The sequence below is a fragment of the Protopterus annectens genome, chromosome 2.part0, assembly GCF_019279795.1.
Source record: "Protopterus annectens isolate FY-2018-M chromosome 2.part0, PAN1.0, whole genome shotgun sequence".
NCBI classification, from domain to species: domain Eukaryota; kingdom Metazoa; phylum Chordata; order Ceratodontiformes; family Protopteridae; genus Protopterus; species Protopterus annectens.
Genome location: NC_056728.1, coordinates 1,863,744,987 through 1,863,757,794, shown reverse-complemented (window position 1 = coordinate 1,863,757,794; position 12,808 = coordinate 1,863,744,987). Strand labels below are relative to the sequence as shown.

Below are 12,808 nucleotides of genomic sequence, written 5' to 3'. Positions count from 1 at the left end.
GGAGAAGACTTAAACCTAATTTGCATGCCCATTTTAGGCTAATTAGTAACACCAATGTAGGTATGGCAATAAGTTGTCCCCTGTACAGCCATTCTATTAAGGGCTTATTAAATTAGTTAATCCTCACATCTAACAAAAGCTAAAAATGTCATATCAAGAAATCAAAACTGCAAATATACCACCATATTACCACATAATATAAGGGTAAATGCATTAAATAAGTGCTTTCACCATGTGGGCTTCATCAGGTCCATTTTGCTATATTGTTTCCTATTTACAAATATATACAAAATCAAGGAATGCCTTTTCATTCAGGGATCAGATCTTTAGAGTCTGAAGATACTCCCTGGCAACCCCCAGTTGAATACCTAATATGGGCTTTGGGCATAATGCTGTGTCAGATCTTTTTATTATTATTCAGTTGCTCAAGGCCCATATCTGCTTAGAACTTTTTATTGCTGTCACTTTTATGGGGCTCATAAAACAACAAAATGATGGAAAAGGCAGTATTAAGCAGTTGTTTACAAGTTAGTGCTTAAAAATGACCATGCCCATTTTTATGAGGCTCATACATAATGATGGCTTAGCCTTAGATTAAAGAGTATAGTACTGAGCTCTTCCTTATGTATGACTGCCAGTGTCTGCTTTTATGGGGCTTATATGTATCACCCATGGTCAGTGCAGAGTACAATTCAGCTTTAGTTATATCAAATTCTGTCGATATAATTTAAAAAATATGTGCCCTCTTTTATTGTATAGAGACAGTATTCATATCATGTAATAATAACATTTTAGTAAGGATAGAGTGCAGGGCAACAGACGAAAAGGAGTCAGGGCTAGAGTAGGAGATGTATTTGGAGATAAGAGATGACACTGACAAATTTCCAGAGGTCAAGAAGCATATCACTATAGAAACAGAGGTGTTACCAATGTGTTTTAGTAGTGGGACTGTGAAAGCATATCAGGCCCTAATTAATTCAGGTAAAGGCCATCAGACACAGTCTTGCAATAGCAAATAACTTTCTTAAGCAATTTACTAACCTGCAGTAAGGTAACCGTTGTAAAGTGCAAATCAGTTTCAGAAACAGAAATGGGCTAAGCAACCATAACAGATGTTGGCTGAGAGAATGCAAAGATATACAGGGTGATAAAATAAGAAGAGAAGAACTTTGTAATTGGCTCTGCAGTCAATTTTGAATCAGTAGTTAACGGGCCATTCCACAAACGTTAGGTAGGATAATGAGATAATGACTCTTTGGAAAGATTCTTAATCTTCCAGAACCCTCTTGGATTACCAGCAGTGCGTCCTGATGCCCTTGTAGGTATGATGTGCTTGTCTTGTTTGCAAGCGGTTTACATTCTCAGACAAAGAATAATGATCATGACTTGTTATGACTCCTTTGGATTCATATATAATCCACTCCATTTCCCAAACTGTAATGGCTTTCCTCAGGTATTAAGAAAACCAATACGTAGGATTACCCTTGACTTTATTAGTTTAGTCAGGGCAGTACTTTCTTTTATGCAATATAGGAGAATATTGAGGAAGTTCTGCAGAACAGTGCTACAGGTGTCCTACTCAGCTGCTGCAGACCAGTCTGTATTGGCCAGCTCTGCCCACAGCACTGATTTTTGTTCCTATTTTAGTATTATGCGGGTGGTGGTCTTATAGGTTTGGAGGCACATTTTTTGCTGTTAAGGTCGATTAAATTAAGCAATGAACAGTAAAGTGGGGACAGTCAATAAAAGGGGTAGAGAATCATATTGAACCAGTCTAGCAAGTAAAGCTTTAAATGGATTTGGATGAGTAAGTTCATTAAAAAGTTTTTGGAAGCTGTATTCTGCCAGTATGGAATATGGAAGACAGTTGTCTTTTGGCTACCAGTGAAAGCTGGAAACCCCAAGTAGTGAGTTACTACATTTAAGTTTATCCAGTTTAGTTCACTCACTGCCTTTTGACTGGTGGAAGGAGGGGCAGGCAAAGTACTCTAAGCCTTAACTTGAGATAATTTTTTAAAGCAAACTCAAATATTACCCAGTTGGAATCTTGGTCAGAGGAATTAGGACAAGATGCTTTTAGAACACATGAACAATACTGATGTCTTCAGAACCACGGCTAGGTACAAACATAGGTGCATACAAACATTTGGTGACTTCTGTGCTCACTCCTTTAACTGTAGCAAATCGGGAAGGCTTCCTACAGATGCAGTATCTGCACTCATTTATGTAGCCACAAGAATATCAGTACCTCTACCACTACTGCACCAAGGGCAAATCCCCCGTTGCTCCACTCTAATTACAGCTCGGGAAGTGTTTACGGAAAAAAGTAACTTAATCTTGTAGAAAACAGCAGTTCCAACTGCAGAACATGTTAAAAATATCGACTGCTGTACTAATACGATATGTAAATATGTGTATAAGATTCATCACCTTGCATTTTCAACTAAATAGCTAGTATTGAATTTGAAGATTGTGAATCATCAGTGCTTTTGATTAAAAGTGAATGCAACAGTGATACAAAGTTGTGCTGCTAAGAATGATGCCAGTCTCCATTGTATACAGGAATGGAATTTCAAACATCTACCTGCATAGTTTGGAGCTTACTGTCCATCTACACTATAATATAGTCCTGTGACAATATGCTGTATACTTCTTCAGAGCACTTTCTGATACGAGTTTTCCTTTGATAAAAATGCAGATGTCTTTCTCAGCTGAACATATTTGAAAAGACATCCATGTTAGCTTACACTCTTAATGCATACATTATAAACTTCTGGATCACTGCTCCCTGTGAGAGTAAGACTGAGTGTACTAATTTTGTACAGTTACCAAATGCTTCATACATCACTTTTGTAACTCTAGGCAACATGTTGTGGGATTGTCCTGCATCAGTACAAATTCATTTACATAATTATGGAAGAAAGTAAACACTGGTATTTCTTTCATTTGTTTTATTACAGAATAACAATTGTGCTATAAAACAATGGCCTTACAGTCAATCAGCACAGAGGCGGCATAAAATACAATCCACTTAGCAACAAGCAACAAATATGTACATAGGATTTAAATTCTGAACACATAATCCAGGCAAGCTAACAGTTTCTGGAAACAGATTCAGTTAGCACTCTCTGTCACAAGCTAAGAAATCTAAAGCTTTTGTATAAATATTTTGGGTATAGAGCCATATCCTTCATTTGATGGACATGTCATCATGCATCATGTCTGGTAACAGAATATTTTGACCATAGAAATTGTGACTAGAAAAAAGCAGAGGACGTCACCTAATCCTTTCAACATTTGATTATTATTATTATTATAAGTTGTATTACTGAACATTTAATGGACTGTAGTTCTTCTCAACACCATATGATGTCATCTCAGATTTTTGTGTGCATTATGTTGTTTAAAGAAACAGGATGGTAAAACTCATACTTTGCTCGTAGATCGCATGACTATCTGTCATCTTATACTAAACCATACAGATTATCTGCAATCTTACAGACAAGAATCTACTTTTACTGCTATTAAGTAGATAAATACAGAAACCAACAAAAACAAACTGCATGTAACATATGAAATACTTTCTTGACTGACAACAGTGTTACCTTTTTCTCAGTATTTAAGTTTAGTCTGCATCATTAGAGCCTTCTTTTCATTCTGTCTGCCTTTCTCTCACACGTTACCTAAACCTGAATCATTCAATATATTTTCCCAAAATTCATACTGAGGCTATCTGCTGACTTTTATATTAAAGACAGTTATGCCTATCAGCATTTCTTTGTTGGGAAGCCTGTTATGTGAAAAGAAGCTGTGCACCCTCAGTCCTATTCTAACATACTGATGAATAGCACCTTCAAGAGATGTATATATTCTGTCAGCTCAGATAAATGATGGGAATTTCCCTTGAATAAAGTGATGTAGTAGATGGTAACACTGGGGCCATCACTGAGAAGTATGGCTCGTCTTGCAGTTCAACCCAGTGAATGTCCAGAAAACAGGTCTAAGTCAGGGAAAATATGTCAAGGCTAGTTTCCCTTAGTTTGATGTGTCAGTCTAGACATGAAATCTCAATAGATTTTTATGCAAGAAGCAAAGCTGTCCACATTTCAGCAACCATCACTTTTCAGTTTGTGCTTGGACAGCAAGTGGACATGCTTACATTGCTGCACCATTACCTTTTATGCACCTTCTCCACTGAAAGTATGATTTCTAATGCTGCCGTGTGGGTCAAATAACATTTAAAGGCAAAATATGACATCATGTGGAACTGGCAGTTATACATTAAATAATACTGGTTATAGGAAGAGGTTTTGCCTAAAGTGATAATTCCCAGTACATTTTCATAATTTAATGAGTATCCCACCCTCACAGATATGATAAGTGGTGTAGCCAGAAGTCTTGAATTTGCCCACTGTCTTCCATGCTGTTTTCCTCCTTCATCCATGTCATAGCCTTATCCCACTATGTGACACATACTACCTGGCATTTATTACAGTGTACCATTGTAATATTACATTCAGAGATATAGCCAGACATGTTTGAATTGTACATTAAGGTGTTACGCTGCCCCCAGCAAAACTGCTAAATGTTCTATGGTGTATAGATTGCATATGTATTGTAAGAAAAGATAAAACACATGCACTAAAGTACTTGGATTACTAGGATGTAATAAGATAATAGTAATATTTCAAGCCTCTATCACGTTGGTTACATTTCCTTCTTTACTGTGTGTTTGAAGATGAAAACTCTATAGCAGTAAACTCAGACATATTCTGTTTCCATAGAATCAATTAGTGCATAATGGATTAAATAGAGTATGCAGTGCTATATATCAACAGGCATAAAGACTTCTTGACTTTCAGCATGCCACAAGTACAGATGTCCTAGGCAATAAACAGGCAGCAACTCTATATGCACTCTTTTAAGCATATATTTTTTGATTTTCGGTGAGGCTTAAAGCAGATGTAATTTCTATTATTTCAACTTTCAAGAAAGGATTTTGTACATGCCAGAAATTCTTTTTATCACAGCAGAGCCTGGACATATATTTAATTTTGGCAGAAAATGTAACTGTTCAGTGCATGAGAAGTACCAGCTACTGCTGTACAAAATGAAACTAAATTTCCTAGCTTGAAAAAGTTAAAATTCATATTTGAAACATGGAATCAGGAAACATATTCAATATATTTCCCAGTGAAAAGTATGTCTGTTACCAGAAGAATCAATTCATATATCCACCTTATTTCATACATCTGATCAGGGAAATAAATAGTGCGGGAAGAAATAGCCAGGGAATTATGGCTAGGCTTGTATAGGCCCTAGGGCCGATAGCCTAGTACCAACCTATGAGCCTATAAACCTATGGGCATCCTGGGCTTAACTAGTTTCTAGAGCAAAAAGGACATTGCTCTTTAACCTAGTCAGCATTTTTAGAAACTCATGATGTAACACACAGCTACCATGCAGCAAAATCTGCATCTTTCAAACGTAACCTTGCTATATTTAGTAAATTATGAGTTGCTGCTATAAAAAGGCATGCTTATACTTGGTTGACTGATCTTAAAATAAGTCACCAAATGTTTGCGTGCACCTATATTTGTATCTTGCTAAAATCTGAGCCACATACATCAGCAAATGTGAAAGTGTGATCATTGATACTATAGCATATGTTATGTAGGCTATAACCGAACCATATGCATTAGCAGAGCTTTCTAAAACCTGTTTCTAGATCAAGCACATATCTATTTAAATATGCCTATTTGATCAAGTTATGAATATTGCTGAGATAACAAAAAACATAAAATACTACATTAGAATTGTCTGCATTTTTTATTTTCCTCTTAATCAAATAATTCTGGAATAAAATGTCGAAGAGTTGTATCAGCTGCATTGTGTCAGCAGTGTTAAAAGCTTTCCCTGCATAGATGCTCACATGCATAACTCTGTAACTGCATGCATTATTTCTTTTGTATATACATCAGAAAACTGCCATTGCAGTTAATAGCCATAAGGGATAATTAAACAGACAAAAAATAGTCCAGTGTCTTCAGGTTTATACTGTCTAGGCAAATTATTTTCATGTAATGTCTGTTTACAAAGCATTTTTACAAGAAGTAATGCCTATTGTGTTTAATTAAATGAACAGATGTGCTAAATTAAAAAGGGTGCGTTAGCAAACTTCTGTTACCGTCGCACAGCTGTTGTAGTCTACAATTTTGTCATGTTTCTTGTGGTACAAAAAACTGATATCTTCCTTTGCATAAATGTATAGTATTTCACTGCTTGTTTAATATAAATGTAATTCTCAAGAAACATTAACAACACAGTGACATGATTACCTATTAACCTTTTCCAAAATAGTGATGAAAGATATCCAGTGACGCCTAGCTCACTATGATACAACAATGAAATGCTAAATAGCTTTATTTCTATTTGCCAATATTGCCAACACTAAGGTAAATAAATGTGCTCTAGCAAGAGGTAACAATTTTAGGGAACTATGAAAGAGAAGGAAATGCCATCAGTCTGTTACATGAAATGTATCCTCTTATTTTTTGCTTTAATCTACAATGTCCCAGAGAAGACCTGTATTAAAAATCTTATTTAATGCTGTGCATGCAGTTAGGTACAGGCTGGTCATGAATATGGTAGATTTTGGCATGCCAAAAAATGACACAAAGGAAATGCTACTAAACAATAAATATTTCCTTAAAAATGTGCATTACCAGACATGTATGCAATACAAAACTCAAGTCTATGGCAAACTTATTATCTTAAACATGACTATTACCAGGATGTTGCAAATAAAAGTGAATAGTCATTTCAACTCAAAAATTCCCCAGGCATTCAAAATATACTGTTTTGGTATCTGAATAGTATTCAGTTCTTTTGAAATATTAAACTTTTTCCTTTCATTATGTTACTCAGCAGGTGTTTTAGAAGAACATTTTGAAATAATTTGCTGTTCAGATCAGACTTATAAGTACTGCTCTGCCTTGATTGATGGAGGTATTTTTATATTTGGCCTGAAATTCAAAAGAAAAAAAATGCATCAGACATACAGTAAGCACATTTATAGTTAACTAACTACATGCATTAGAATACAGCCACAAAGCCAGTCCTAATGTTAATTATCAAAATTACACTGTATTATTGGCAAAGTCATTAGTGCTGATGTATGCAGTTTGGTTACTTACAGAAGAAGTTAGTTTGCTGAATTTTACTAATACAAGCTTAATTTTTTAAACACAATAAATGAGTTAATGTTTTCAAATAAAAACAACAAAATTTAGGCATAATAAATGAGTTATGTTGTCAGACAAAACAATGAAATTTAGGCAAGATAAATGAGTTGAGTTATCACAAAACAATGAAATTAAGACACTAGTTTATAGAATTCACAGATAAAAGAAAAAAGTACAGTGAGATCGGCTTTACTATCATTACAGGAGCTTAAGACAATGCTACATGTAGAGTGATTTTTTTTTTTTTTTTTTAATATTTTTAGTCCGTTCAACGTTTGGTGATATACTAAGTGACAGCCAGATTGCATTGTTGGCAAAAGGAAGAAAATCATTTATTAGAAAGGTATACTTGGATATCCTTATGAAGATCATCCCTCTGTTTTAATATATAAAATAAGCCACATGGTAACTTAATGGTTAATTTATCAATAGCTGCCAAGAGTTATCCAAATCCTTACCCCTGCCAGAAACCCACTACCAGGAAAATATACAAGAGCAAGTGGACATGTTTTGTTCTTTAAGCCACTGCCAAAGGGTTGTTCTATCTTTTCCAAAAGTTCAGTACCCTTTTCAATTATTCCTTTATTACAGCCCACCTGTACAACAAATGTGCAGGGACTGGAAAAAGGATACTTTGTTTAAATAAAATTCTACAAATGACGTATTGACAAGTATATCTGGCCAATTATTTCATCAGGGGAATACCAACCAACCCATAAATGAGCATGTGGCCTGTATCCTTTCTCTGACACGTTATGAACTAGGGCCCGGTTAAATTATACAATGACAATATAATTATCTACTTATAAGTCAGGTTTATAGAAGTGTCATGCAGAACAGATTTCCTCAATTCACTGATTAAAGATTATTTCAATATCTGTAAAATTATCTAATTAAAGTAGCACAAATTAGGCAGAATGGTTAAAAATAGGCTAAAAGCAATGTGGAATAATAGAGAAACTAGTTCTGGAAAAGTTGCATTCAATATTCAGGAATTAAAGGAATCCTAAAAGAACTTATGGAAAAGTTGCATCCCAAGGCACCTCCTAAAGTTAAACTCATGAAGGTGCTATGACAGTTGGTCTTACAGGTTATAAGCAAGGTCAGGCAACATAAGATTGAAGCTGGGGATCATTAGCATTCCCATGGCAACTGAGTGAAGAATCTGAGAATGCTGGTGGGTGGTCATATACTGCTTTAAATGTCATCACAAAAAGTGTGAATGTAAAGCAGCAAAGAATCGGTGCAGAAATCACAGGACTGGCATAATGTGGATAATCTAGAGACCTAACTGTGCAATTCTGCACATGATAAAGAATCAGTGCAGAAACCACAGGATAGGCGTAATGTGAGAGAATCTAGAAACCTAACTGTGCAATTCTGCACATGATAAAAAATCAGTGCAGAAATCACAGAACTGGCATAATGTGGAGAATCTAGAGACCTAACTGTGCAATTCGGCACATGATAAAGAATCAGTGCAGAAATCACAGGATAGGCGTAATGTGAGAGAATCTAGAAACCTAACTGTGCAATTCTGCACATGATAAAGATTCTATGCAGAAATCACAGAATTGGCATAATGTGGAGAATCTAGAGACCTAACTGTGGAATTCTGCACATGATAAAGAATGAATCTAGAAACTTAACTGTGGAATTCTGCACATGACGCAAGTGTTACATTTGGAAACCTTAGATAAAGGAGATTTATGTCAACAGATATATAAATTTCAGAATGTTCTGATTCACTGAGTGAAACTTGTTGAAAGCCACTTTCTATGATGACTGAAATAAATTTATTTTTCATACTGACACAGGGGGGAAGGAGTTAGCTCTATTACCACTGAAAGTAGCTTTCAGAGTTTGCTACACAGAATAAGCACCTATTGAAAGAGAACTTGATCTACTGACATGCTCCTGATAAAGATCAGTGCAGTAGTCCATATGAAAGACCATTAGGGATGATACATCTCTTAGCAAATCCCCTGGTGGAATATGGTGATCAATACAGACCTTAGATGCTAAAAACTAGGCACAATGGGTATTGATTGCTTTTATAAAGATCCCTAGTATATCAGTGGTTGTCCGTAGCTCTCATCTGCTACAGGGAAACCTATGTATGAAGAGCAACTCTGCAAGCATATCTAAAAAGGGCAGTAAAAGCCCTCAGTACTGGTTCAGGTAAGGCGCAGTGGAGGACAGGGTCTGCTGGATGGCTAGTAGTAACTTTAGTAGCTATATTGAGGTGAAAAAGATAAGCAAGAATCCACTGAACAACTAGGTTGCACTTTTAGTCAAAGAGCATATTGGTCCAGTAGCAAGAAAGTATGTGCTGGACAACTAACATTTGTAGAAACAGACATTGACAGAATTATGGCAATCAAGGGTCCAGTAAGTCATAGCCAAAATATACTTCACTGACCATTTGGATGGCAAGACAGATCAGATAATGATTCACTTGATTCTAGGCTACATTTTTAATCTGAATGATTTGGATGTAATGGACAATATGAGTTTTTTGAGAACAATATGGATACGATATACAATATCAGTTTTTTTTGTATGTGTTGGTACAGCAGATAATCAGAATATAATACTGTAGAGATCACTTGGTCATGCTAGCTTGCCTATTTATGTACCTTCTTATAAAGCTGTATATCTTGCTTGACTAACAGCTTATGCCCCATGTTTCTCTCTTTCTCTCTGACTGCTTCTCATAAAAGTTATGCCTTTTCCATGCATATTCCCACTCTTTCTGGTTTGGCTCCTAATACCATGAATACCATGAATTTGTCTACCAGGGCCAGCAATGGTACTAAACAGTTCAATAAATCCAGTTTCATTTCATTTTTACCCATGCTACTTATCAGAACTGGTGCCGATTCAAAAGTAATCCAGGTATCTGCTTTTGTATTAATTTTCTGTAACTTTTATGAAAAAAGGGTACTTATTGCCAATAAATAAAAAGAAAAAAGGCTAGTATCCCATAGTTATGAGCATGTGAAATCATTACAACACATTAAAAGCTTCTATCTTAAAGAATAACGGATAAGCACTGGGACTTCACCGCACAGTTATGGGACTGACCAATTACTAGATAAATAAATAATATCAAATGTGATGCTAGAGAAGTAATTTTATATGTAGCAGTTTCAAGAATTGTAATTCACCCATTGCTCTTTATTCTTTATAATGAACAGACTTAAAAAATAAACATAAATTGCTTTACTATAGTATTAAATTCCTGCCAGCATATTCAGCACATAGATACTCCTTCATTTGATTAAATTAAAACAAAACATTCTGCATCACAGATAAGTATTAACACAAACTATGGTTTGTACTAAGCAGTTGCAATGAGTGGATATATAGAAAAAGTAAGTTGCTTTCTTTAGGGAATAAATTCCTGTCACTGTGTTGGCCCTGCTTCAATTTCTGCTTCAGCAGTTGGCGATAATATTTCATTCTTTACATGAAAGAAAACTAATAACTGATGTCACCATGTAAGTAAAAATATTGAAGTGCTTTTATGATGTATGCAGTACAGTACAGCATAACTACATTACTATAGTGGTTAACTTTTAGCTGTAACAAGAGTAGTTTATGTAAATGACTGAGTTGGATTCAAAGAAGCCTTACAGATTACATAAGAGTGTGAACCATGTTTTCTATAGTCCTTAAGGTTAAGTGGATTCAGAAAGATATGAGGAGCATGTAGTTTCGCTCAAAAGTAAGGCCGTTTTGGATGTATGTCACATGCAGATGATGGCAACATATGGTATGTATCCAAGTGGTTAGAGTTATTCAGCAAAAACTTTGGTCACATGCATAACAATGGGCCGCGCAGAAGTGATTGCACGAGTGCGTCCTGGTAATTTCCACCATTAGCCTGTGGATACATGCCATAAATTAGTGCTTGGGTTTTAGTGAAAGGCCTTCCTAATGTTGATCTATTCCAGTTTTTATCTGGGCAGGCCATTTCCGAGGTGTGTTAAAACCTGCAAGTCTGTGTACATAATGCTATCTGTTGCATGGGACCCTTAAACTGTGATGCTAGAATGCCAACAGATGTATAAATTATACATACCTTTGAATCCCATTAATGTGGAGTTATGCAATGACTTTAGTATGTTTTGTGAATCGTCCTCATTCTGTTTAATGTCAGACATACATTTTAGTAGATGACAATGGTAACAGCTGTTATCTTTTACATGACAATAATGGAAAATAATCAAAAAAACAGTAAGGAATGCTAGTCTTAAATTAGCCCATGGTAGCAACAACTGTGCACTTCTCTGCAAATAACACTATTCATCATAAAAAACAGTTTCAGCATTTGAATCATATGTTACTCTTTGCACTGATGAACATAACAGTATTTTGTAAGACAGCACAAAAGCATTCTAGCAGAATGTTAGCATTTACCCTTAAAATATGTTATTACCTTTTATAATTTTATAAGTAGGATTATACACATACAGTTAGCAACTACAGGGTAGTATACATTTCATGTATATGAGACAAAACAAAAAAGCAAATGAAGGGTCAAACCTATTTTGCAAATTAAAACAGTAAAGATGGCTTACTTAACTTATAGTATGACAGAAATTTGGTAAGAAGAGGTAAAACACCTTTTTCCAACACGCTCAATCACCCACAAGCATATATATGCATCAGATCTATCTTGTGTTGTAAGCTTGAACCAAATCCATTTCAAGCCAGTGATATGTAAATTAGGCCATAATGTTAAAAAGAGATATGAGAACATTATTACATGATTGGAGGATACACGGTGGGCATCTCAATGACATATGAGGAAGAGTGCTACACATATTTTGTACTGCATTATTGTCCCAACCTTTCAGAAGAGTTAGCAGTGTGCAAAATAGCTGTTATCTTTAATAATTTCTAAACACATTAAAGGTTCATTACAAAGACTGTGGCGTGGATAAACTGTTAGGTAACATGGAATTTTAGATTATCCAATAAAATGCGGAAACTCTGTTAGCCAAACACTTTTTTTTTCTGCCACCAAAGTATATGTACTTTGACGCATGTTTGAATTAAATATTTCACAACTTACTGGCTTCCAGAGATTCATAGTTTTAGTTCAAGCCTCAGACATTTGAGCACTGAGGAGTAAGAAAGCCATTCCTCCCAGTCTGTAATAGCTATCACCAATATGTCTCTTTTCAGTGTCTTAAGAAGCCTGAAACCTGGAATCTTCAGATTTCTCTCCAGTATGAATTGCATACTGCCTAGTGGAAAGAATCAGACCTACTTTTTTCTTAATTTGGCTTCCATTATTTTTGTTTATTATACAATGTTGAATAGAATCTTAAAGTGTATACAGTGAAATGTGTACAAGAGAAGTAGCACTTTTTCTTAAAGACCACATATATGAATTAATCCACAAAACGACAGTATCACAATCATACTCTCCCACATCCACACACACACACACACACACACACACACACACACACACACACACACACACACAGACACACAGACACAGTCACACACAGACATACATACAGACACAGTCACACACACAGACACAA

General features: G+C 35.5%; 1 protein-coding gene across 1 annotated transcript in view; it reads right to left on the bottom strand.

The window, feature by feature from the left end:
• Positions 1–2,936: 2,936 nt before the first annotated feature.
• The window catches only part of CLDN19 (claudin 19), a 162,496-nt gene continuing 152,624 nt past the window's right edge, over positions 2,937–12,808 (bottom strand). Inside the window, exon 5 of the mRNA XM_044061894.1 lies at positions 2,937–7,025. Coding sequence (XP_043917829.1) covers positions 6,977–7,025 — 49 coding nt within the window. The 3' untranslated portion in view covers positions 2,937–6,976. The remainder of the gene's footprint in view (positions 7,026–12,808) is intronic.